At 44.9% G+C, this 27,656-nt stretch overlaps 1 protein-coding gene and 1 long non-coding RNA gene across 7 annotated transcripts in view; one reads left to right on the forward strand and one right to left on the reverse strand.

Annotated features, from left to right (window-relative positions):
* LOC306641610 overlaps positions 1-5,038 on the reverse strand; it is a 29,301-nt gene extending 24,263 nt beyond the window's left edge. The window contains exons 1-2 of the long non-coding RNA XR_013758212.1: positions 4,843-5,038; positions 130-4,648 (exon numbers count right to left, since the gene is read on the reverse strand). This is a non-coding gene — a long non-coding RNA (uncharacterized lncRNA). The remainder of the gene's footprint in view (positions 1-129; positions 4,649-4,842) is intronic.
* Positions 1,123-27,656, forward strand: LOC306641609 (toll-like receptor 5). 6 transcript variants are annotated; one of them, XM_079106757.1, is made up of 4 exons: positions 1,657-1,744; positions 9,784-9,841; positions 10,706-10,738; positions 24,606-27,656. In XM_079106757.1, the coding sequence occupies exons 3-4, from the start codon at positions 10,731-10,733 to the stop codon at positions 27,184-27,186; spliced, it is 2,589 nt and encodes an 862-aa protein (XP_078962883.1). In that variant the 5' UTR covers positions 1,657-1,744; positions 9,784-9,841; positions 10,706-10,730; the 3' UTR covers positions 27,187-27,656. The 6 variants fall into 6 exon arrangements, 5 of the variants coding, with proteins under 5 accessions (XP_078962886.1, XP_078962885.1, XP_078962884.1 ...); XM_079106760.1 differs by lacking the exons at positions 1,657-1,744; positions 9,784-9,841; positions 10,706-10,738 and adding an exon at positions 1,123-1,257; XM_079106759.1 differs by lacking the exons at positions 1,657-1,744; positions 9,784-9,841; positions 10,706-10,738 and adding an exon at positions 1,521-1,626.

Below are 27,656 nucleotides of genomic sequence, written 5' to 3' on the forward strand. Positions count from 1 at the left end.
CCTATCTGTGTCCCACCCGGCTTCCCGGCTTTCCCAGTCTTACTCAAGACAGTACCATTTCTGCCCTTGAACTGAACTGTGCCCCAGAAAGTCATTCCATCCCTTTCTGATTAATCTCCTCTTTCTAACCTTTGGGTTGTACCAGCCTCCAGGGAGTCGTTTCTTTCCTTTGACATGCCCCTTTTCCTGAAAGTGAGGCAAATCCCAGCATCAGAGGGAGGGTAGGAAAAGAAAAGTTAGGACAGAAGGAACCCCAGGCTCATAGGACACAAAGGGTCTGTCCTCTCTTGCATTCTGCAAACAAAATGAGAACTTCCTTCCTCAAACCACCCCAGCTCCCAAACAGTAGCATCTGCTGAACGGAATCTGTTCTGAAGATCTTCACATTTTACCCTGAAGTGGCGCAGTGGAAGGAGCACTGCCCTGGGAGTCAGCACGGACGGAGTTCCTCCTCCACTTGGCTGTGCCTTTGGACACTTCAGGTCTTCGGACAACACTTCGGGGTCTGCTGAAGTGTTGGGTTGCTCCTCTGTACGACAGGAAGAGGAAGGAAAGGGGCAGTGCTGGTCTGGAGGATCTCGGTGGGCATATCTGGGGTCTACAGGGGCCGCCGCAGGACCTCCGCCTGCTTCCCGCGGCCCTTCCCCTGGATGCAGGGCGCCAGCTCCCCGCGCCACAAACTTCCGAGCTTTCTGCGTTCTCCCTCGACACGTGGACCCTTGCCCCGTCCCCAAAGGGTCACTGCGGCAAAAGCCGAGGTCTCCCATTTAAGGAGAAAGCTCAGAGGGTACCCGGCAGAGGGGGCGAGGCCAGGCCAGAGGGCGGGCTGGGTCGCTGGGCGTGGCTTTGGTGGTGGGCGGAGCCTCCCGGGACCTGCGAGGCCTTCGGGAGCCCTGAGAGGTGGCCTGTCTTTGCTGCGGGGAGGAGCGAGCCGAGGTCGACTCGCGCAGGGATTGTCCAGGGAGGTGAGCGTCGGCAGCTGCAGGAGACCCGGGAGGCCGAGTCGCGCGGGGTTGGGACACGGATGCCTTTGGCGGTCGGGCGCCTCTGCCCCTCCTCCGGCCTCCTCCTGGAGCTGGCCTTGGCTGTTTCCAACTCTGTTCCCTCCGCCGAACGTCCATCCCTGAATGTCACTCTCTGCACCGCGATACTGAGGGAAGTGGGGGTCCCTTGACCCAAAGTGGAGAGGGGAAAGTGACACGTGGATACCCTGTGCCCAAGAGGCAGGACACGAAGAAACCTCGGCAGTACAAGCAGGTAATTCCCATGCTTGCCTTGGAACAGAGCCATTCTTCCTTGGCAAGCTTTCACATTTTCACCTTAGTCCCCACCCTGTGGAAGGGGCCCAAAGACTTGTCCAGAGGCAGCTTTCTCCCTGTCCTCTTGGAAGAGAAAGACACACAGCCACTGCTAACAGGGCCATGGAAATCCCAGAAAGTCACTGAGAGGTTCAACAAAAGGCCTTAAACACCCAGCCCCAAGGTGCCAGGTGGAGCAGCCTGGCAAAGACTCCACAGTAAAAATTGTTGGCCTTTATGTTGCAAGAAAGAAAAATGTCAGCCTGTGAAGATAATGGCCCAGTGGCTCTGCGTCTGTAAAACCACAATTGAGAAGACATTTTCTGAGGTGGGTTTGGGACCACATTATGGTTTGGTTGATTGACTGTCCTGTGGGTGAGGTACTTCCAAAGAAGACTGCTTGAGGCCACGTTGAGTGGAAATCCATGACGGTGGCTTTCTCCCAGGTGTGGATTAGCTTTATGGTTACCTAGTATTTGAGACACATCAGCCCAGTATAGTTAACTATAAACAGCTTAACCCCAGTGACCTTCAGATACTGTTGCTGAGCAATGACCCAATCAATGCAATGCCTTGTTTGGTCATAGAGTGCATCTGTAGTCTGTAACACTGTCCTCCTGCTCAGTGCCTGGAAGAGGGTGTTGATTACCTGCTGGGCAGGCACAGTCGGGCTCTTGCAAGATGCATTTAGTTTGATCACTTTTCTCTGCATTTACTCAGGATCTGAACAGCCCATCCAAGATCTCCTGAACTCTTTGACTCACTTCACCTTATTCTCTGGGAAAGAAAACAATGACCAGGAATTTCCCAGAGCACCATGCACAGCCAGTCAGAAGGAAAGCCCTGGAGCAGAGCCCTGGAAAAAGTTCTGTGGGGCTAGATGCTAATCTTTCACTTGCCACATTTTGGAGAGGATCCAGGGGGGGTCCCAGAGGAAGGGCCCAGGCCAATGCTAATTACCAAGCAGTACGAAACCAGTTCATATTTTAAACAATGCAGTGATCATGCCCACAGGCTTAATTATCATCCTGATAGGCACTTACTTCCATCCTAAACAATGGCCAGGATCACCCCTTGAGACATTTAATCTTTGAGCAAAGCAAGCTTTCTGATTCCATTTTCTGAATGCAAAACCAATCCTGTCAGGTCTTGAGTTTTGTTTGAGGAGGGAAGACACCTCCCAGGGAAGGCATGTGCAGCACAGAGCCTTCTTCATTGATTTCCACACATCTGGAAATGTGAATGTGCTCAGTGTTAAATCAGAGTAGTTCTGTTTGCTCACGTACTTGGATAGCAAGATACCCTGGAATGTCTAGTAACTGATTCCAGATGTGTTTGTTTCATACTTAATTGTGGAAAAGAATGCAGAAAGCAGATCTCTGAATCCGCCTGAATCTCTGACTCTTCAGTCAGGTCTCTGAATATTTGGCGATTTGAAGTTCTGGTTTTATAGTCCCCTAATGTGTAAACCACAATCTATAATGTGCTCAGCTCTGTGGGCAAACACAAGTTTGAATTATGGTTCCTATTGTTCTGAATCCTCCAGGTGTAGGTGGGCAGGTAAAACCAGCACCCACGAGACAATTAGAGAGCAATTAAGTACAAAATTATGTGGTATCATCTTCTAGTTCAAAGATAAAGTCGGTGTAGGCTAGAAAATGCAGAGAAGACTTCTAGGAGTTAGTTGGTCTTGAGCTCAGTGTAGAAACCACAGCCAAAGACTGGTCCACAGAGAAGCATGGAAACCCCAGAGTAACAGGAAACTCGGGAAAAGCAAAGTCACTTGCTGTCCACAAGATACATTCGAAACTCTCCATGGCTCCCTTTCCAACTCCATCTCCGGTCACTCTTTTCAGGTATCCATCCTGCTGTACTGACCTTCCTGTAGGATTCTGATGACACCATTTTCCTGCCCCCCTTTTTTTTCGTTTATGCTTGCTCTCCTGTGTTCAGGATGCTGTGCTGCGGGAGCCTCTAGAGTTTTAAAGCACGTCAGATACTAACTTCCGTAGTGAAGACTTCCCTGGCTGGCCCCTACTCCGGATTTCATGCAGAGCTGGACAGTGTCTCCCTCGTCCTTCATTGCTCCTTGCATTCTTATCATCCTGTTGAATTTCTTGTCACCCTGTACTGCCCATCAGAGTTGAGGGGTCTTTGCCCCACTCAGGCTGTTACCGGAGTCTAGGCTAGAGGTCTGACTTTGAGGGTCCCAACAACAAACAGATCCAGACACTTGCCCCAAAAAATAAACAGAAAAGGTAATAATGAAAAACTGGGGGAGATCTCTAACCAATATGACCATATTCAGAAGGCAAAGTGAGATTCAGCATCTCAGCCCTGACTTTGGTGTATTGACAGGAGCTTTAGGTTTAAACAGATGAACTGGGGCCGTGGGTGAGAGGTATGCAGAAATAAGCAGTCTTGGCCAAATTGTGGTCTGGTTGATTATTCTGTCGGTTCTTAGTCTGTGAAGTGGCTCCAGAGAAGTCGTTATCGCGTGATAGGGCAATTGCCACTTGCCGCTCAGGATGTCTATAGTCCTGTGATCTTGGAAGGAGGAATTCAGTTTCCATGAGCTGATTGTCTCTGCTTGGGGAGAGGACAGCCTCATTCTGGGGTGAGCTGGAAGATGTAAGGCAACTCCTGAAGACTCGTAGGCACTACACCAGGGGTCTGAAACAGGATGCTGCAAATCTTGCCCCAGTCTTGAAGGAGAATGAGTTAGGTAAATTTAGGGTCAATAAACCTTATATTACTGTTTTTTTTTTTTTTTTTTTTTAAGATGAACACTCCTTAAATGATTATTTTGCCAGTGCGCAGACCTGAGCAGATCATAAAGTTGAAGGTAATAAAGGAGACAGATACAAAATGAAGCCAGGGATGCCAAGCTTTATCCTGTTTTTAGTTACCCATAGAGTATCTGAAGGAAGTAAAAAGCCACTGCTTTTAGCAAAATCAGCCTCTGCAAGTCCCTTTTATAAGGCAGGGCTGTGTCACATCTGGGGAACCCCTGAGCCTAAGGTAGTGTCTGACACATAGGAGGCATTTGGTAAATGAGCCTTGATTGAACTCCAGCCACATAAAGGGAAGATCAAAGCTCCCACTTCCTTGGAGCAGAAGGTGTGAGATGTGTTATTGAAGAGCTAAGACTGGATAAATTAGGTGGAGCCCATTCCCAGAGCCCTTGAGGAGTGTGAGTTTAATGCAGTAGCAGTACTCAAACCCCCTACCACCCTCAGAATGGAATTCTAGACTGTTTTTGATCTGGCCTCAGCATATCCTGTCCAGCCTCAACTCCCACCTTGAACACACACATTGGCCTTCTGAGCTACCCCAGCACCAAGCAACACCTGAACCTGGATTCGCTCTTCCCCTTTGACCAGACCATGCTGCTTAGAAGTCTTTGCCAGGACTGCACACTGCTCTTCCTACCCAACACTGGATCCTTGGAACTCCTGGTCTACATCCCCTGTGTGTAGAGGGCTTGTGCATCCTCTGTGCTCCAGAGTACCCCAGGCACATCTTCCAACAGTAATTATCACACCCTCTTGTGCTGCAGTGACATGCTGTCTCCCTGCTGGTGACTGTGGGCTCCTTGAAGGCAGCTAAGGGTTTATCCTGGGTGTTGCACCATAAGCTAGCTTCAGTCCCAAGAGATGGTTTCCAATAAACATGTATCACCCTGGGGTGACAAAATACTAAAGGAAGGACAAGTGTAGAGACATATGAAAGGGGCAGGGCAGGGGAGTAGGATTTGGTGATTAATTAATTAATTAATTAATTCTAAAAAGGTTAAAGGACATGGCAGGTAGAGGCCGAATCCCACAGGGATCAGATCCCTGGTCTGGGAGAAATCCACTTATCTGTCTCTGAGTTCCATGCAAAAAAAGTTTTTATTTCCTGTAGGATTTTCAGAATGCAAAATGTCTTATCACTTTGAGACATAGTGAGTTTGACTGTACAACAAGACATCCAAAGGGATGTCCTTTGAGACCAGGAGAGGTAAAGGCTGAGAGAGATCTTGGGGAAGGAGTGGGCATGGTCCAACTTGGAGAGCATATGTGGTGACTGAGGGAAGAAGCCTACAGCTGAGAAACCCTTGGAGATGAAAAATGCCCAGGCTAGAGGGAGCAGGAGATGGGAAAATAACTCGTGAGAAATAGAATGGTGGAACGATAAAAGGGAAATCATGGAAGCCAAGAGAAGATATTCTGAGAATAGTTGGCCAAAGCTGTCTGATGCTAAAAAAAAAAAAAAAAAGAAAGAAAGAAAGAAATATAGGAAGAAAGAAGGAAAGAAAGGAAGAAAGAAAGAAAGAAGGAAAGAAAGGAAGAAAGAAAGAAAGGAAGAAAGAAAGAAAGAAAGAAAGAAAGAAAGAAAGAAAGAAAGAAAGAAAGAAAGAAAGAAAGAAAGAAAGGGAATGAACAAAAGAAAAGACAGAAACAAATTTCAAGAGAGCACCCCTGTAAGAAGCCAGAGCTCAGGGGTTAAAAAGAGGCTAGTTAGTAGGAAGTGGAGACACTGAGAAGAGGTTTTGGGCTTCATATCTGAGGAATCTGGCCATGAAAGAAAGGATAGATTATTTCTCAGAACGGAGGGGAAGTAGCTGGGTCAAGAGAAGACTTTCTGTTCATTTTATCAGGGACTGATGTCTAAGTTTGCATGCCGAAGGAATGTCTAAGTTTGCATGCATGTTTATTCTGAAGGAATGTGGGTAAATTCTCCTTTTCATATCGATTATATTTCAGTTAATTTCTTTTGTTTCCCTTGCAAGTATCCCATAGAACTTTCTGGTATATTTCCAAAGTCATGGTATCACTAAATCTAACCATTGGATGTTGTGATGCCAAAATGAAAATATTCCTGACCTGTGTTAAACTTCTCTCAGATGTCCCATGCTTGGCTTTCTCTCATCCTTGTGGTGGTCATTTTTTCCTTTACTGTACACAAATTAATAACACCAGTAATAGCAGCAAATACACACATAGCATTTACTCTCAGCTGGACACTGTCCCAAGTACCTGTGGGGATCCAATGGTAAATCAGTGTTCTTCAGAATGAACATGTCTGTCTTCAGGCCCATGCACTTAAATCACTACTATAAATTCAAAATAAGTAAGCTGGTATTTTACTGTAAATTCACATTCATGCTCCTGACACTTCTACAAGATTCATAATCCCAACGCTACCGACAACACGACTTGTCCAGAGTTGCCAAACCATTAACTCTCCAGACCCATTTTCATGGTTGGACCAGCTTTAGTAGTCAATAAGTAATTTAACAACTAACTAGTAATCTATCAGGTGCAAGGTATTGCGAGAGACCTGGGAATCTGAGCTGTGTCCTCCATCTCATTTGCTCTTCCTAATCACTCCAATTTGGAGACAGGAAAACCCTGCCAGGATTTGAACTCAAACAGCCACAAATCAAGGCCAAATCTAATGCCACTTTCATCCCTGAGTGTTTTGTGATCTGAGATTCCTCCTCATCTTGCTCAGAGGTGAGTCCACGTAGTTTCAAGGCTACCTTTTACTTCCATTGCCAACATGTTAGACCAATAGATGGTGAGTATTCATCTCTAACATGAACATGCTCAGATGTGCAAAAAAAACAAAAACTGATCCTAGATACTAACTTAATATTTGTTTGGAGTCTTCATCTCACTGGACTGGGATCCATAGAACTACCTCAGTTTGTATCACAATTGCTGGTTCTCACATATTGCCAAGATCTCAGGGGCAGGGCTGGGAGGTGTTTCCTGCCCTGTTCCCCAGTCCACACAAGAGGGCGCTCTTGCCCTCGCCCCTTCAGTTCCAGCAGGTCTGTTGCTCCAAGACCACAAGTCTAACTTTCTGAGATCAAGCCACAGTCCTATCCTCCTGGTACCTATAGACCTACTGTGTCCTCCTGTTTCTCCCTTGTCTCTCTGCTTCTGTCCAACAACTTCCCTTCTTCCTGTACCTCCTGGCAAGGGCTGTGTGTCCTCTCCCTACAGCTTTGTTTAGGAAATCAAGCCAGAAGAATCTGCAAGGTATTTCTGGGTACGGTGCTGCCACTTGCCTGAAGGTGAAAATACAAGAAGAGGAAAAACAAGTTTTCTAATCTCAAAATATTTTCTAGCCACAGATGTAGTCCCCTTTCAAGTAAATTCTTAAGGAAGGAAGAAGTTGCTATTTAAGGCTAGGGTATATGTTATAGGTACATTGATAATGCTATTTTCCACTATATTTTTCAAGATCCTTGGTAACAGGCTTGCAAATTTGCCAACATGGAGATGAATGTTGTGCTCCAGGGAGGATTGACTGGTCTATGATTTCTGTCATGATACGTAGCAAGTCTCCTTAGGTAATTTTAGAGTTCACAAGGATGTGAAAATGCTGCCAATTCAGATTTGCCATTATACATATGCAGAACCTGAGGATAAGAAAAGTTAAATTTGTCTGAGAGGCCCTGACGGTGCCCAGAGGAGGACCTGGATTTACTATTACCCAGCCAGGCGCTTCTGCCAGGATCATGTGTATCTTGGGAGTAAACACCACCAGCAAGTTGCAGCCAAGTCACTCGCTGACTCCCTACCCTCAGTCAGAGTGCAGCACAGCCGCAGGACAACCTGCCCAGGCAGGTTTCACACATGATAAACCTGCTAGGGAGAACAGTGCCCTGGGCACATGATAGGGACCTGTGCTTCCTCAGGGGCCTTCGCCTGCTCCTGCTCACAGTCACTCAGGCACAAACTCTGAAATCATCTTTCCTCTTCTGCACCTGGAGGCTCTCAGAGATCCTCTTCCTCCTTAACCTCTTTGAGGCTCACCTTGCAACTGAGGCATCTGCGTCAGCTGCAAAGCCAACATGATTTCATGTGCCTAAGGAGCTTAAGAGAAACACAGACTGCAGATCCTTCCCAGGACGCTTCTCAAGTGCTTTATAATTTCCCTTCCCACTTCCATTCTCTGCATATCACTGAGCACAGTTGAAAAGAGATTCTATTCTCTGTTCACACTCCCCACCCTGCCCCAACCTCTTTCCATTTACAGCACAGTCCAGATTATTTCTGCTGCTCCTAGCAGATTGTCTGTGTCGTTACTTTCAGGGGTGCTACACTGGACTTCCCAGCTCCCTGACCTTGCAGTTGCCCAGCTCTCCTGAATTCACTTTGCCCATCAACACACCAGGTTTAGCTGAGGTGCATTTGGGAAGCTGTCAGAGCCTGCAATGTTAATTTTCTAATTGAGAAGACGAGCACAGACTGAACCTGAAGACAGGTAGAGATGTTCAATTCTAAGGTGAACTATCTTTCCCTGAGGATTGTGAATGTGTTATGCTAGTTGTTCACCTTTCATAATCACTCAGATGAAATTATTTATTTTAATCAGATGCTTTAACACTGTGCTAATGAGTTTATAATAAGCAGACAAAAGAGAAGCCACTCTGTGCCTAACCCATTTCAGTTCTCAACATACTGTTTTCAGATTATCACTCCCTTGGTTGCTGCTGTTTTTGTTGTTTTATGATGCTGGGGACTACCACCAGACAATATTAAAGAAAACAGAGGAAGCTAGTACATAATTTCCCATGAGTACTTAAAGAGAAACACCAAATCACCCCAGCGTGTCAAGAAACCCACTTCCTTCTCTCACTGTCCCCCTTCAGTGGTTTTAAAAGGAATGCCTTTCTGGTGAGGCATAGTTGCATAAATGATGGCTTTCTACTTAAGCAAGCAAGAAATATGAGAGGATTATGTGGCTAACTGGTTCTCCAGTTTGGACACTGGAGGGTCCTCAGTAGCTGCTCTTTGTGTTGCTGGAGGAAGTAGAAACTATAATTGTTGCTGTTTTACAGATGATTTAGACTTATGCACGGAGGGCTTCAGCACTGCCCAATCTCACACATCTGTTACATTGGGGAGCTAGGATTTGAATCCAACTATGAGCAGCTTAGTTGTCATTTCCATCTCTAACCTCACCCCATTATGCAAGCAATACAAGCCTCCCAGTGGAGCCCAGCACAGCCTCTCCCACCCCAATTCTGCCCTCTGTGCGCCCCCTGCTGATCTCCAGGAGAAGTGCTTCTGAACCAGAGGAAATGACCCCAAGCCCTCCTGTTTTCTTAGCTCCTAGTAAAACGGTGGGTCCCTTCTAGCTCCCCATCTTCTGAAACCACAAATGAGTCCTCTCTGAGGTACTACCTGATGTTTCAGGGCTAAGAAGAACTGGGGAGTGAATTCAGTTCCTCTCAGAACTGATCGTGCAGCATGAGGCAGCCCAGATGAGCAGAGGATCAGTGAGCAGCCAGGCAAAGAGCACATCTCTAGGCCCTGTCCACTGGGTGTGTTCAGTGGAGCAGCAGCATGAGTACCTCCTGGGAGTTCGTTAGAAATGCAGGTTCTATGACCCCACCCAGAGCTGACGGATGGACATTTCTTTCTCTCTCTCTCTCTCTCTCTCTCTCTCTCTCTCTCTCTCTCTCTCTCTTTTTTCCAACAAGATCTCTAAGTGATTCTAGTGCAAAGCACCCACTGAAGCTCTGTATGTGTTTTGCAGTGTATTCAATATTGATTTTGTTTAAAAATCACAACGACAAGTTTTCAACTGGATTCAAATCCTAACTCCACGATTTAATAGGTGTAAGACCTTAGGCAAGAGCTTAACCTTGGTGAGCATCCATTAAATCATCTATAAAATGATGAAAAGCAAAACTGTTCAAATCTTCAACTCTCAGGACACTCTCATCCTAAATCTGAGACCCAATAATTGCTTGGTGTCTCCTAACATCACCATGATTTACCTAGTCCTACTGCTTAGAAATGTCAAACTCTGGTGGTGACCTTAGCTCTATTTTCCCCCAGAAACTCACAAGATCCTTGAGTCAGCTCGTTCTCTGCTCACTGGAGAGTAGAGACAGTGGACTTGTCTTGTCCTTGTGTTTGAGCCTCAGAAACCAAATGACCATGGAAATGTCATGAAAGAGACTTCTGAGTCCTGGGGGGCAACTTCCTCACCACCACAGTGAATTTTTTCCTCTCCCTGGAGTTATAAGAAAGAAAGTTGCCCATCAAGCTGAATGACTTAGACAGCCACCTTCTGAACCAGAGGTTGGGCCAGAGATGGTTCAAAATCTCTTCAACCCTGATGTTCTATGTGCCTCAACTTACAAAATGGTCTTGATCTTTTCTGATTAAAATTCCATTTAATAGAAACACACCTAAAAAGAAAATTACCATATGGCACAGAAAACCACCTATCCACCTATGTAATGTTTTCTATTTCTTTCTCTTAGTTAGCTTCCTATTCTCTCTTAAGAAAGCAAAAGCTCTACCTCCTAATGTATTCTCTCTCTCTCTCTCTCTCTCTCTCTCTCTCTCTCACACACACACACACACACACACCCTCTGCCCCTAGAATGAAAATAACTTAGAAGTCCCTCATGCTAGGATGAGGAGGTAAGTGCTTCTGATGAATATATATCTTCTTCAAAATATTAATGGGGAAAAATTGCTGGGGTGCTTAAGTTGTGCCAAGTACTTCAGGGGCTCCCACATGAATAAAATTGAGTTCTTGCCCTCTAGATTTACAATCTAGTGAGAGAGGCATAATGTAATAAAAATGCTGTCCTGGAGCCATCCCCAGAATATCAAGGGAGAGAGGCAAAGCATGCCTGGAGAGATGCGAGGACCGTTTCATGGAAGAGCCGGCCTCAGAGCAGCCCTGGCAAGGGGCGTGGAATGGGATGAGCTGAGGAGATGTGCATATGCATCCCAAGCCCAGGAAGTAGCCCAAGCAGAGAAATCAGGGTGGAGGCCAAATTCTGAGAATGGCTGATTATATCTGGGAAACAAAGAAGCAAGAGGAAGTAAGTCTAGACACAGCAAGGAAGGTTGGCTGGGTTGTTTCCCCTTTGTAAAGTGAGAGTGCAGGTCCTAAGGGGCCATTCCAGAATTAGGATATGGTCCCAGGTGGAGGGCCCCAGAGTAATTCTGAAGAGTTCTGATGTTGTGGGCATAAGGAGCCAGGGAGACTTTTCTGGTAGGAGTTGTGCTCTGGGAAGCTCCCTCAGGTAGCAGAGTGAGGGATGCATTTGTCAGAGTTACGCACACTGTTAGTTCTATTACGGTGACAAAACACCTGAGACAATCAACTTAATAAAGGAAAAGATTCCTTTGGCATACAGTTTTAGAGAGTCCAGTCCATGATTGATTGGTCTAAATGCTTTGGGCTTGTGGTAAGGCAGCATATCATTGCAAGAGTGCATGGTAATGGAGAAGTTTTCAACTCAGTGCCTGGGAAGCAAAGAGAGAAAGAGGAAGTGACTGGGATCTCAATATCCCCTTCAGTAACCTAACTTTTTCCTATTAGGCCCCATCTGCTAAAGATTCCACCGCCTCCCAACAGTGCCACAGGCTGGGAGCCAACCCTTCACCATATGGGCCTTTGGGGAACATTCGAGATCCAAACCCTATTGCCCACTCTGGGAGGTGGTTGCTTTAGGAATCCAGGAGGAGACAGTGGAGCCTTGAAGCAAGGAAGAGGCAGCAGAATAGGAAGGCAGGGGAATCACTGCTGGAGATACTCAGAGGTGAAATTCATAGAATGAGTTGCCAACTGCATTGATGCCATCCTTGAAGCTTCTTCCTGTGGGGACTTAGGGAAGCCACCTTATTAGATTTTGAGGATATATGTACTGAAGACAGAAGCAAGGGTCTGTGACCAATGATGATTTTGACCAGTGCAAAGGGATTCGGAAACATCGGAGTCTACATGCTATCCATTAGGGGAAATGCTACAGATGCAGAAAAGGACATTTCAGGGTGTGTTCAGGGGAGGAAGGAAGGAAGGAGCTCACTCTCCAAAGCAGATAATATAGTACTAACATGTAATACTCACTGGTCGGACGGGAGTGATGGCCCAGAAAGGAGAGAAGAGAGCAAGCGAGATGGGGCTGCTGTGCATGACCCCAGATCAGTCCATCCAGGGGACCCAGAGAACCAGCACACAGCTCTCAGCTCCTGGGCGCCATTTCTGCAGGTCCAGGAAGAGGAAGGGAGGCCCCAGGGCAGGACATAAGCAAATTCATTCATTCAGCAGATGTTTGCCAACAGGGTTCCTTCTGGGTGCTAGTGACAGCAGTAAACCAAACAGAACAAGCAATGGAATTCTACTTTACAAACAGGGACGCAGGTGGGACTTTAAATACCAGCCGAGGAGCTTGACGGCAGTTGTAGATGAATTTCTAGAAGAAATGTAGTGAATGGTCTGCAGCTCAGGGAACCCCTGCACTGCATACGTTCCCTGCAGCATGGTCACGTCCGTCCTGACAGGGTTTTCAGTTTCTGCAACTCCGGGAATTCGGCATGGACAGAGATTCTCACCATATCTCCCAACCCCACCCAGTGTGCATGGAACAAAGACTGAACATGAAAGGGGCATTTCTCACTGGGCTAGACCTAATAGTCATGCTTGGTGTTATAGAATCATCGTAAACACTTAGAGATGCAAACAGAGCCTAATGAGACCAGCGAGCGTCAGTAAATAAATCAGCCCTTCTCCTGAGCGTGCACCAGTGCCCAGAAACCTAATGTGCTGATCTCAGAGTCCTGTTTATAGAACTGTAGGCATTCGCAGACTTTCACCCTGCTGTGTTCGTCCTTGGTGTTCACAGAAGATGCTGAGGACTGCCTCTGCTCAGGCGTGTGATGTGTCTAAGTGACGATGTGGAGCATGCTTGCATTTTGCTTGTGTGAAGTCGCCTGTCCCCAGCCATGGAATGTTGTTTGCACGAGTGAGCTGCCCTCTCTCACCACATTAACCTTAATGTAAAGTGCCGAGGCCCAGCCTCCCCTGCTTGACTGAGTTTCCCTCCCAGTGGCGCAGCAGGGTGCTGCCCCAGCACGGGTACAGAGCCCTCTAGCGGGCGTTGCTGTCCCAACACAGTCACCCACTCGGGTGGCCACTAGAGGGCAGCAGTACGCTCCCAATCAGGAGCAGGAGCTGGGCCTTCCTAGGCCGCTAGAAGCAGGAAGAAAGGCCAGCTGCTTCTGGGAGGGGCAACCGGTGGAAGTGCTCCTGAAGGAGTAAGAGGAAGAAGAGACTGGTGAAGTTGTGTTGAGGGCACACTTGAGTGCTGCGTTTCTGTAAGGGCACCAACGCACATGACATGGACTGGCAGAGCTCAGCCTCCAGGTGTAGGTTCCAGGGCAGTTATTTTTTTATTGTTGTTCTTGTTTTTGTACTCAGGATTGGACCCAGGCTTAACCACTGAGCCACATTCCCAACCCTTTTTATTTTTTGAGACAGGGTCTCACTGAGTTGCTTAGGGCCTCACTAAATTGCTGAGGCTGGCTTGAACTCATGATCCTCCTGCCTCAGCCTCCTGAGTTGCTGGGATTACAGGCATGCACTATCGAACCCAGATGCAGGGAAGTTCTGAGGCCATCAGGAAGGTGCCATGGTTCAGATAAGGGCATGAGAGAGCTGAGAGGAGAAACTTGTGTTGAGAGAACTCGATATTTCAAAGTGGGAACCATGCCAGCAATAAATTACACAGAGATAAAATGGACCTTCATATGGACATTGAAGAGGACCAGAGAGGGTGACCTGCTGGGAGCCAGGGCCAGAGTGTTTTGTGATTAAAGGGAAGTGACCATAAGATTAGCAGATGATGACTGTGAGGTGGGCTGAAGCAGGACCACTGCACAAAACAGCTTGCACTGCCACAAGGAAGGTGTTTGACATAGAAGGGGATGCACAGCAGACAGAGCTGTGTGGTCTTAAGTAAGTTACTTAATTTCTCAGGGCCTCAATTTCCTTATTTGTAAAATGTTGTCTACAATAGTGGAGGAATCTACAGTATCCCACTGTATGATATTACAGTGATTAGCATTCAGTCTTCACTCAGTATCCCCAGGAAATTGGTTCCAGGACCACCACAGATGCCAAACATATCAGATCCAAGTGTCTTATACAAAATGGTGTAGTATTTGTATAACCTACTCACACCTCCCATACACTTTAAATAATCTCAGATTAATTATCATGCCTAATGTATTGCAAGTGCTGTGTAAATTGTTGCTTTACTGTATTACTTAGGAGATGACATTAAGAAAAACATCTGTATGTGTTCAGCACAGGTGCCATTTTTTTCCCAAATATTTTTGGTCTACAGTTGGTGGAATCCACTGACGTGAAGCTGGAGGATACAGAGCGATGACTGACAATTCTGTCTTCCCTCCAGACTCTAGCCCAGTGGTTCACAGACATGAGCATGCATCAAAATCACAAGAAGGGTTCCATAAAACACACTGCCAGGCCCCAATCCCAAGGCTTCTGATTCAGGTGGACCCCAAGAGTTCATGCTGCTCTCTAGATGCTCTTGCTGCTGGTGGGGGGACCACACTGTGGGCATCAGTATCCTACAGTGTGTAGAGCCTACAAGCTCCCAGTGGGCAAGGATCCTCAGTATCCAGTGACTGACATAACTCAGCCTCGGAAGAGTCCCTGTGGAATAAACAGAGGTGGAGCTGAATGAAAATGAAATCACTTCCGTAGCCTTAAAACCATGGTGACAGGAGCTAGCATTGTACCTGGGGAGCAAATTCTGAGGCTGAGAGCACGCAGTCCCCATCTGTTTTAATGGAACTATGGTCAGAGGCAGAATGCTGAGCTGGAGGGACTGCGACCCTAATGAGGTTTTGGACTTGTTCCAACCTATCTGCTGTTGTTCAGTGGGATGCTTTATTAGGATGCATCTAGAGAATGTATTTGTCCTGGGAGACTTCCCCTGGTCCCCTGCCCTTCAGGTTTCTCAAGGCTAAACCTACATTCCATACCCACCTTAGGAATTAGTCCAGTATTTTTATTACTCTGCGAACTTTGCAGAAACTCTCTCAGGTCCCCATTTGGAAATCCACCATGAAGTGTCTTTCTCAGATAGTGAGTCCACCAGGCTTGGTGCTCCAATGGGGCCCCAGGTTGACCTGGCACCTGCCAGGAGAAACATTTCTCTGCAGCTTGCCACATGATTGCGGCCAGCCTGGAATCCATTCAGAACACGGGCCCTGCCAGGGATCCTATTCCTGGTATTACTTGTTAGGGATCGAGGATTAAATGAGCATAGGAACGGCTCTGGCTCGGACCAAGGCATCCTCAGGCCAACTGTGGTGTCCAGAGAGCAGGGCACCCCCAAAATGTAGGCTTGTGTATTTGCTGCTTGTGCACCATGGGCCATAACTCAGGAAGCTTAGGCGAGCAGCTCTGTTGTTCAGGCAATGAAGTCAAGAAAGGGAACCTGCTCCACCAATGGCTGGGATGAAAGAGAAATGGACTGGCTTCAATTGAAAGAGATACTGACCCTTCCCTGGTCTTATCATCTTAACTAACAGTGGCTTGCAGGAACCTTGAGACCTGCATTGATTGTGCTGTTCCTGTTTTCTCCCCTCAAAGCCCTAGATATGCATTAACCCACCCTTAGTCATCTAAATCCAATGCACAACAACCCTCTGAATTTCCTATCAGCCCTTCTTTCTCTCAAGAATCATGGGGTTTCTGAGATGAAGGGGACCCTTCAGATAGTGCCTTCTCAATGTGTGGCCTGAGAACTGCTTGGCTCTGAGTACCTGGGATATGGCTGTGAAGTGCAACTTTCAGGCCTCACCAGGCCCAAGGAACCTAAATACCCAGGAGGCAGGCTTGGCATCAGGCTTGGCATCAGTAGTGGGTTTGGCTTAATTTTTTTTAATTGTGGGAAATATGTATAACCTAGACGTTATCATTTTAATCATTTTGAAGTGTTCAGTGGCACTAAGTACACCCACCACCATCTTTCAACTTGTTCATGGTCCCAAATTAAAACTCTGTGCCTATTAAACAATCACAGCCCATTCTCCCCTCCTGCCAGCCCCTGGAAACCTACTCCACTTTCTGTATGTCTGAATTTGTCCATTCTAGAAACCTCCTACAGGTTAAGTGGTGTAGCTCTGTGGTACAGCACATGTTTAACATGCTTAAACTCCAAATTTGATCCCCAGGTTCAAAAAAATTTTTTAAATAATTTTTTTATTTTTAAAGACTGCATTTTGATTCATTGTAATAAATAGGGTTCATCTTTTCATTTCTATGATTGTGCACAATATGCACAATATAGATTCATACCATTCGTGTAATCATATATGTACATAGGATAATGATGTCTGTCTCATTCCACTATTTTTAATACCCACTCCCTCTCATTCCCCTCTATGTAATCTAAAGTTCCTCTATTCTTCTCTCACCCCCTAACCCCATTATATATCACCATCCACTTATCAGGGAAAACATTCAGCCTTTGGTTTTTGAGATTGGCTTATTTCACTTAGCATGATATTCTCTAATTCCATCCATTTATCTGCAAATGCCATAATATTATTCTTCTTTATGGCTGAATAATATTCCACTGTATATATATACCACAGTTTCCTTATCCATTCATCTGTTGAAGGGCATCTAGGTTGGTTCTACAATCTAGCTATTGTGAATTGAGTAGCTTCAAAAAAAAATTTTTTTAATGAAAGGGAAAAAAAGAGAATTCCAACTGTAATTGTACAAAATTTTTTTTCTTGTTCTGATTCATTATACTTAGCATAACATCTTCCAAAGTTCGTCCATGTTATAGCATTTGTCAGAGTTTTAGTCCTTCTTGAGGCTGTATCATATTTGCTTGTATAAACCCCAAATTTTGTTGGTTTATCTGGGATGGACCTCTGCATTGTTTCCACCTCAGGGCGATTGTGAGTCATACTGCTTGAACATGATGTATAAATATCTGTTTGGGTTTCAGCTTTCAATTCCTTTGGGTCTTTACCCAGGAGTGGAATTGCTGAGTCATGTGGAAATTCTGTTTACTTTTTGAACTGGTAGGGTTTTGAAACACAGTTGTGGGGTCACAGCCAGAGGACAGGGTGATCAGACTTCCTAAAATGAGAGTTACCTGGGGAAATTGCACAGCTCCAGATGCCCACACCCCAACCCAGACCCAGGAAACCAGCCTTCCTCGGATGGGATTCAGGCGCCTGTATTTTTTTAAAGTCCCCTGGTGATTCCATGGCATAGACACATTGAAGAATCATTGCTTTACACCAGTACTTTACAGCTTCACAGGTCTCAAGACTCTGCAAGTAATTCTAATATGTAGCTGGGGCTGAGAACCACTAATCTTGTTCAGTGTCAGTGAAACGTGAGAATTTTCAGGCTGCAAGAAAGGACACGCTCTGTCTAAGCCCCTGAGCCCTGAAGGGCTAAGTCTGCACTGGTTCCTGGGCTAATCCCCAAACCAATCCCATGCATTCCCCCAACTCTACCACCCAGTGCAGGGGTGGGATTACTTACAGGATCTGCATCTTTCCTGCTCTTCATTGAATGGTCAGCCTTGAATGAGAGTAAAGTCAGATCTGCTGTAAAGCTTGTATTGAAATATGAATTTGTTCCTGACACAACTGATGTTGAGGAATAATACTGAAGTGTTAGAGAAGATCTTTGGTACCTGAGGGAGCAGTACCCTACTGTACTTGGTCCCTAATGTATCAATAATCTATGATAGAGCACTTGCCTAGCATGCACAAGGTCCTAGGTTCTATCCCCCGCACCAAAACGAAAAACAGTAAAAGCCACCTGTTACTAAGGAATGTGAATTTCGCATTTGCTCATTTCACACGTTACAGCAGAAAACAACCCAGCCCATCCAAGCCACCTAAGAATACACAAAGTACACTCCACGGTCTGTCAGTTACGTGAGTTCTTCATGTGTGTTTTGTGTCGCTGGCGTCCATATCCAGTGTTTCCCTCTGATACCAAATATCCCTCTTCTTTCCACCACCTCGTAATAACAAAATAAATCACAATCCTTCTGACACCCACTTCCACAAGCAAACTTAGAGCTTTTTCAAAGTCAAGTGCCATGTCTACTCTAGTTTTGATGTATTTCTTAAACATTTAACTTAGCTAACATGGTGTTACTGTTTTGTTTGGTTCCTCTTTTTTTTTTTTTAATGTGCCACTAATGAAGATTTCAGTGTTGTGCCATAGTCCCATTTCCCCCTTAAGCCTTGTGGTTTTTATTGTGTGATTTTACATAGCACAGTGACTTCTAAGAAGAAAAGTATCTGCTACTTGATAGAAGTAACCACAGAAGTAAATTTTACATGTTGCTTTAAAAAAAATGTATTGATGCATAATAGTTATACATGGTAGTGGGATTCGTTGTGGCATCTTCATAAATGCACAACCATAATTTGTTCAATTTCATTCCCCGGTACCTCCCATACCTCCATTCCTCCCTCTCCTGGCCCCCTTTCTATGCCCTAATGGTTTCCCTTCTGTTTTCATACAATCACTTTTTCCCTTCAGCTTCCACCTATAAGAGGAAATATACAACCCTTCACTTTGAGTCTGGCTTATTTCATTTGACATGATGCTCTCCAGTACCATACATTTTCCTAAAAATGATATAATTTTGTTCTTCTTTATGGCTGAGTAAAACACCATTGCATCTGTGTGTGTGTGTGTGTGTGTGTGTGTACACCACATTTTCTTCTTTATTAGTTCTTTTTAGCTATACATGATAGTAGAATTCATTTTACAGAATTATAAAAGCATGGAATATATCTTGTTTTAATTCAGTCCCCAGTACTTCTCCTTCTCCTCCCTTCCCCCCACCCCTGCTTTCTTCCCTCTATTGATCTTTCTGCCATTTACCCATGGTTATTTTTTTAAATTGATTTCTTGTGAAGGTACACAATGGTGAGATTCTCTATGGTATATTCATATATGAATATAGGAAAGTTATGTCAGATTCAATCCACTGTCTTTCCTTTTCCCATTCCCCTCCCTTCCCTTCATTCCCACTTTTCTACTCTACAGAAGTTCTATTCTCCCTCCCTGCTCCATTGGGGGTTAGCTTCCATATATCAGAGAAAACATTCAACCTTTGGTTTAGGGGGAGTTGGCTTATTTCACTTAGCATGACAGTCTCCAGATCCATCCATTTATTTGCAAATGTCATAAAGTCATTCCTTTTATGGCTGAGTAATACTCCTTTGCGTACATGTACCACATTTTCTTTATCCATTCATCTGTTGATAGACACCTAGGCTGTTCCACAATTTGGTTATTGTGAATTGTGCAGCTATAAATACATATCTCTAAATGTATGATGACTTTCATACTTTCAGATAAATATTGAGGAGTGAGATAGCTGGATTATCTGGTGCTTCCATTCCTAGTCTTTTGAGGAACCTCCATACTGATTTCTACAGCTGCTTTTGATCAGCCTACTAATAATGATGTAGGAGGCACCCTGTGTCCTCCAGAATGTTAGTCCCCCTCCCTCCTTTTCCTCCCTCTACTCAGGAGAACCACTAGATGGCACACTACTCTGATGGGTAGAAAGCTCTTCCTGCTCTATGGTACCCACCACATGAACTGGGGAGAAGCAAGTGGCCACAGCTCCCAGGCTTCTTCTGGGCCCTGCTCCACCTGCTCCCACCCATCTTGCTCCCTTCCAGATTCAACTCACTTAGAGTTTTGGGTTTCAGGTTTCTTGGTACCTTTTGGATTCTGTTATGTCCACATTGGTCAAGCCTCTCTGGCTGAGTCAGTCCCCCACCCTGGCTCTCTCTCTCTTGCTGTGTGGATTCTATTCTTGAACTCTCATCTGAAGTCTGACTGGATCTTAACCAACTTCACTGTCTTGTTCTCACTTCAGATTACAACTGCCCTGTATCAGTGCTCAGTTGAAATTTGCTTCCACACATTTTAGCTTCTGGCTCCCATTCCAGGACATCTGCTGTGTGACCTTTCTTCCTACTTTTGTCTGCACAAACTACCTCTCCAGACACCTCAGTTCAGTTCACCTGACTCTTCTGCCACTGTTTGGCCATTGGACCCAGAGAGATCTGCTTCAGAGGCAAATATGTAGTTATTTCATGCCTTTCTGTACTTCATAAGGACATAAGAATGCATGAAATTTTTACAATACAACATAAGCTCAAACAATTTTCTTTAAAATACTTGTTTGGCTGGTTTTATCAACCTTACTTAATAACTTTAATTTTTAGCTGTCCTAGTATGGCTTTGAAAATTTGGTGTCTTGAAATATATGTTTTCTTTCACTCATTATCACCACAGATTCAAGGTCATTCACCTAGTTTGGTTCATATGTTTATATGTATTGAGTCATCCATAAAGAAAAACTAAAAGTTTGACTCTCTCATCCTGAGCTGGTGTTCCCATTGCTGTGTCTCTGCAGGGATTTCTTGTCTGGTGACATAAGATGAGAATTCATTCTGATGTTTGGATAAAGCAGCAGCTAAAAACTTTCAGCAACTTGGGGACTATTCTGGTTCATGTCTGCAAATACCGGTAGTTCAACATCAGAACATGTTTATCTGAAGTCACTTAAAATCCTCATTTGTGAAATCAAAGGTTCTGTCCTCTTTTCTTCTGGAAGAGAGGTCAGCAAACCGTGGTCTGTGTTTGGACTGCAAAGCCTAAAATATTTACCATCTGTCCCTTTCCAGGAAACTTTTCCCAACCTGTTCTGGAAAATAATCCATGGTGGTTATTTGTATATATACTAAAGGTTATCAGTGTAACATTGGAATGGTCAGGCCTTGGAGATCGGTGAATTATCTAAACCTGGGTGCAAAATTTGGTTTGTGATGCAAATGCGCAAGTTTGGAGGCTAAAGACTCAAAGCTGTCAGAAGATTCACAGAGGGGTCCGTGACCTCAAAACATTGAGAATTACGACCTATCGTCTCCTGCTGGACAGTGTGCCTGAGTGCCGTAGCTGACCACAGCATCTAGATGTGGGCAATGAGACTGACAATCTTATGTGTCTTGAAGGTCCTGCTAGAATCCACTTCATACCAGAGGATGTGAAAAAGCTTACATAAAACTCCACCTAAATATGATTTTTCCATGATCATTTATTTTTGTCCTTGGGTCATGAAGCCTGATTTCCCCTTATTTTTGTCTCCTCTGAAATGCATCATCAGAATCTTCACCCTGGGTACCACTGCATAAGGGATCATGCTTCCTACCACATGCCTTTATCTGCCTTCTAAGATTCTATCAGCTTCTAGAATCAGAGCCCCAACAAGTGCACACCAGGACACTTGGAGCTGGATTTGGGGTCCCTTGAAGTACCTGCCTTTCATCTTGTCCCTTGGCACACCCATCTCTTTTTCTGTAGATGCTGGTCTGCACTTTTTAGTCATGCTTTAATAATCATGATTTATATTTGATATTATTGATGCTTTTGGAAAATATATAGGATATAAATGATAAGTATATAATTGAAGATGTCAGGTACAGTAGAAAGACAATGGAACCTCCCATTATGCCTGAGAAGAATGGTCCCAAACCATTAAGGGAGACAGGATGGTGTCTGCCTTTGGAGGTTCTGCTGCACCATTATCTGCTCTGATAGCTTTCTATTTTCTTGCATTAATTCATCATATTGACTATTAATATCACTTGGAAATTTTATTCCATTTTCCATTTTGTGATTATCTATAAAATACAAGATCATTAGCTCCCACTCAAAGCCACAGGAAACTCTTTGAGAAATGACTAAGGTAGTCAGGCATGGTGGCTCACCCCTTTAATCCCAGTAGCTTGGGAGGCTGAGACAGGAGGATCACAAGTTCAAATGCAGCCTTAGCAACTTAGCAAGGCCCTATGCAACTTAGCAAGACCCTATCTCAGAATAAAAAATAAAAAGAGCTGGAACCTCAGTGGTTAAACTCTTCAGGGTTCAATCCCTGGCAAAAAGAAAGAAAAACAGAGAGGGGGGAGGGAGATAAGGAGGGAGGGAGGGAGGGAGGGAGGGAGGGAGGAAGGAAGGAAGGAAGGAAGGAAGGAAGGAAGGAAGGAAGGAAGGAAGGAAGGAAGGAAGGAAGGACTAGTTTATTTCTATTACCCAATCTGATCACCTGCAAAAGAAAAAATCACAAACTGTGTAGGTGGAAAGAATAAGTAGGTTTCAAAGGTTTCAACAAATTCCTGGTTTTAGTCACCAGCATGGCCCAGACGAGAGATGGCAGTGGCTTGGAATAGAGCAGTGGATAGGCTTAGGAGGAGGAACCCACAGAATTTGCAGATGAATTGAATGTGGGGTGATATTCAAGAGAATGAGGGTGATTCTCTGTTGTCATCTTGAGCCTCTGGGTGAAAATAATCTAGCTACTTACTGAGATGGCAGAAAAATTAAGAGTGATGATAAACATTCTCACCAAATTTCTCCTAATAACCATTAAATGCCTCAAAGACCTAATTCTGCTCTACTGTATTTTTTGTGCCACAGCTTCACAGATGCTTTGAAATCATCCTCAACAGGAAGCAAAACCTCATCAGAGCTGGGTCCAGTGCCCAACTCCAGCTCCATGACTGTTCTGGGTTTAATCTATTCTACAGTCAAAACTATTGCCCTTGATGGTATTTTGTGGAATTTCTGCTCTTTACAAACTTTCCTTCCTTTCTATTTCTTTATTTTCATTCCCCTTCATTCTCGTGCCCTCTGAAGGCATAACTCTTTGCTGATGTATTAGTCAACTTTTCATCATGATGACAAAACACCTGAGTAAACAACTTACAGAGAGGAAAGGTTTGTTTTGACTCAGTTTCAGAGAATTTAGTCCATGATCTCTTGGCCCTGTCTCTCGGGCATGTGGTAGCACAGTACGAAATGGTAGGGAACACATGGCAGAGAAGGCTACTCACCTCCTGGTGATCAGGAAGCAAAAGGGAGGCAGAAGAAGGGGCCAGGGTCCCAATTTCCCTTTCAAGGGCATGCCCCCCTGACCTAACTTCCTCCTGCTAGACTCCACCTCTTAAAGGTTCCACTACCTCCCAGTTGCACCGCAGGCTGATAACCAAGCTTTTAACACTTCCAAACCATAGTAGCCTCCATCACAGGGCTTTTGTTACACTGAAGTGAATTGAATGTGTTTCAGGCACCAAAGATGGAGGAGCCTTATGAAGTTTCTCTGTGCTTCTCATAGCACCCAGCATGATAGAGGGAACTTAAGCCAGACATGACTGAGCACCTTTTGCCGTTGCTGCATGGGCTAAGCAAACACTCAACCCAGACAGATGTAGAACTCACCCCGTGGACTTCAGCAACTGTAACTGGGTTTTATTTATTGTTGGATGCTCACAGAGTCACACAAATGCTAAGCATGCAGTAGATGCTTTATAATCTTTATTAAACTGACCAGATCTGACTCTTTGTGGAGATGATGTAAAGTAACTCTGTTAGTCAGCTTTTCATCTCTGTGATCAAAACACCTGACAAGAGCAACTTAGAGGAGGGAAAGTCTTATTGTGGTTCATGGTTTCAGAGGTTTCATCCATGGTGAACCGACTCCATTGCTCTGGGTCCAAGCACATCATGGCAGAAGGGTGTGATGGAGGGAAGCTGCTCAGAATATGGTGACTGGGAAGCAGAGAGAGGAGAAGAGAAAAAGAGGACTGGGCCACAGAAGAGATGAACCCTTCCAGGGCATGCCACCAGTAACCCACCTCCTCCAGCCACACCCCACCTGCCTACAGCTGCTACCCAATCAGCCCATTCACATTAGGATGGACCTATTTCATCATAGTTCTCAAAATCTAATCATTTCACCTCTGAATATGAATCCAGGAGCTTTGGGAGGACACCTCATATCCAAATCATAAATACCCAATGTCTGTATGATGAGATGTGCTGTGTATGGAATCAGCTCGGATCATGAGATGCGCTAGAAGACAAGACAGGTGAGGGTGGAAAGGTAAAAGGATTTATTTTCCACCCATCAGCTGAACCTTTTGTGGGGTAGAAATGGACTGCTCTCTGGCTGAAGTGAAACAACTTTTTTCCAACTTCCCTCAGCAAATCTTGAATGAATGAGTGAATGAATGGACACATGAATGAACAGACAGTTATTAAAAAGACCAGGTGAAATTTGTTTCTGTTCATTTGTTTTGTAACGTTGAGGATCTTACTCAGGGCTTTGCATCTCCTAGGCAAGTGCAGCACCTCTCAGCTACATCCCAGCCCAGGTCAATACCTAGAACACTGCCTCGTATGGAGAAAATGCAGTACAAAGTGTCTGACAGAAAGACAGACAGAACAGCTTCATCCACAGCAGGCAGTACCAACCACAGCCACATTCTGGAGTCACGTGAGCAAAGGGGGTCCACCAGAGCAGGGACATCCTGGAGGAGACCCCCAAGTTCTGAGGATCATGTACAGTGCCTCAAGCTGAGATGCTGTGTTTTCATTCCCTTTCCCCCACAGGACCATGGCAGATCGCCTTGACCTTCTCTTAGGAGTGGTGCTCATGGCCGGTCCTGTGTTTGGAATTTCTTCCTGCTCCTTTGATGGTCACATGGGCTTTTTTCATTTCTGCAATCTCACCAAGATTCCCCAGGTCCTCAACACCACAGAGAAGCTCCTGCTAAGCTTCAACTACATCAGAGCCATCACGACCACCTCATTCCCCCGCCTGGAGCAGCTCCAACTGCTAGAGATCGGGGGCCAGTTTACTCCCTTGACAGTGGACAAAGAGGCCTTCAGAAACCTGCCCAATCTTAGGATCTTGGATCTGGGTAAAAATCAGATAGACTTCTTGCATCCGGATGCTTTCCAGGGACTGTTCCATCTGCTTGAACTGAGACTGTTTGCCTGTGGGCTCTCTGATGCTGTATTAAGAGATGGTTATTTCAGAAATTTGATTTCTTTAATTCACTTAGACCTATCCTACAATCAAATTGGTAGCCTTTACCTTCATTCTTCATTTCAGGAACTGAATTCCTTGAAGTCCCTAGATTTTTCCTTCAACCAAATATCCATCTTATGTGAAGGTGAGCTCAAGCCACTTCAAGGAAAAATGCTCTCTCTTTTCAGACTTAAAGCTACTAACCTGTACAAGGGAGTCTCGGTGGACTGGGAGAAATGCATGAATCCATTCAGAAATATGTGGCTGGAAACCCTTGATGTTTCTGAAAACGGCTGGACCGTGGCTATCACAGGAAACTTCAGCAATGCCATCAGGGGAAGCCAGACTTCCTCTTTGATTCTCACCTACCATATTATGGGTTCTGGGTTTGGCTTCCAAAACATCAAAGATCCTGACGAGAACACATTCTCTGGCCTGGACAGAAGCTCAGTGGTACGCCTGGATCTTTCACATGGGTATATCTTCTCCTTGAACCCCCGACTCTTTAAGACACTCAAGGAGTTGAAACTTCTGAACCTTGCCTACAACAAGATAAACAGGATTGCAGACAAAGCATTTTATGGACTTGAGAGCCTCCAAATACTCAATATATCATGTAACCTTCTTGGGGAACTTTATAATTCCAATTTCGATGGGCTACGTAGTGTAGCCTACATTGATCTCCAAAAGAATCACATTGGAATAATTCAGGACCAGACATTCAGATTCCTGAAAGAATTACATACCTTAGATCTCCGGGATAATGCTCTTAAAACCATTTCTTTTATTCCAAACTTACTTACTATCTTCTTAGGTGGCAATAAACTGGTGACTTTGCCAAATGTTAACTTTAAAGCCAACTACATTCACTTATCAGAGAATAGGCTCGAAAATCTGGCTGACCTCTACCGCCTTCTCCAGGTATCTCAGCTTCAAACTCTCATTTTAAATCAAAATCGTCTTTCCTCTTGTAACCCAAATCACACCCCTCCGGGTAATCACAACTTAAAACACCTTCTCCTTGGAGAAAACATGTTGCAACTTGCCTGGGAAACTGGGTTCTGCTGGGATGTTTTTAAGGGGCTCTCCCATCTCCAGGTTCTGTATCTGAATAATAACTATCTTAATTTCCTTCCCCCTGGATTATTTAGCGATCTGACTGCATTGAGGGGACTGAGCCTCAACTCCAACAGGCTCACGGTTCTTTCTCCTGGTAGTTTGCCTGCTAGTTTAGAGGTCCTGGATATATCCAGAAACCATCTCCTATCTCCTGATCCTGGCGTATTTGCATCACTTAACTTCTTGGACATAACCCATAATGAATTCATTTGTGAGTGTGAACTCAGCACTTTTATAAGATGGCTCAATCAAACCAATGTCACTCTACTGGGATCTCCTGCAGATATAAACTGCATGTATCCTAACTCACTCTTGGGGGTTTCCCTCTACTCCATTTCCATGGAGGACTGTGATGAAGAGGAAGTCTTAAAGTCCCTAAAGTTTTCCCTTTTTATCTTATTCACTGTCACTTTGACTATGTTCCTCATGACCATTCTCATAGTCACAAAGTTCCGGGGATTTTGTTTCATCTGTTATAAGGCAGCCCAGAGACTGCTGTGCAATGACCATCCACAGGGAATAGAACCTGACAGGTACAGATATGATGCCTACTTTTGCTTCAGTAGCAAAGACTTTGAGTGGGTACAGAATGCTTTGCTAAAACACCTGGACACTCAGTACAGTGACCAAAATAGATTTCACCTGTGCTTTGAAGAAAGAGACTTCCTCCCAGGGGAAAACCACATCACCAACATCCAGGCTGCCATCTGGAACAGCAGAAAGATCATCTGTCTTGTGAGCAGACACTTCCTTAGGGATGGGTGGTGCCTGGAAGCCTTCAGTTATGCCCAAAGCAGGTGCCTCTCTGACCTCAGTAGTGTCCTCATCATGGTGGTGATTGGGTCACTGTCCCAGTACCAGCTGATGAAACACCAGTCAATCAGAGGATTTGTACAGAAGCAGCAGTACTTGAGGTGGCCTGAGGATGTCCAAGATGTTGGCTGGTTTCTCAAAAAACTCTCTCAGCACATCCTAAAGAAAGAAAAAGAAAAGAAAGAAAACAATCGCATTCAATTGCAAACGATAGCAACTATCACCTAGTAAAAAGAGCAGCATGCAATTTATCCCCAGCCACAAATACCTCTTAACTTTGTATTTGCACAAAGTTACCAAGGGGGCTCTTTCCAGAGGTCTTTTCCTTATTATGAAAACATCAATCTCTTGGCTTTCCTGTCAACACAACGTTTTGTCTCACTGACCTCCAAGTGGAAAATAATATCTAGAAAATTGCAACTGCCCCAAGAGATTCCCACTCACCATTAATTTCCCTTCAGATCCAATAATAATGTTCTCTCCTGTTGTGTGGACTATGGAATGTCTCCTCCTCATGGAAAAGACACCTTGGAAGAAGTTACAGGTGGCTTCACGCTTTCTCAGCATTCAGTTCAAGAATGGGCTGGTCTGTGATTCTGAGGTCTCTGTGTTCTGCAAAACAATACTGAGTAGAAAACAAATAGAGGAGATCTTTTTCCTTCTTTGGCTTTAGGAACAATGCCAGTGCTGGATGCGGG

The sequence above is a fragment of the Sciurus vulgaris genome, assembly GCF_902686455.1.
Source record: "Sciurus vulgaris genome assembly, chromosome: 12".
Lineage (NCBI taxonomy): Eukaryota > Metazoa > Chordata > Mammalia > Rodentia > Sciuridae > Sciurus > Sciurus vulgaris.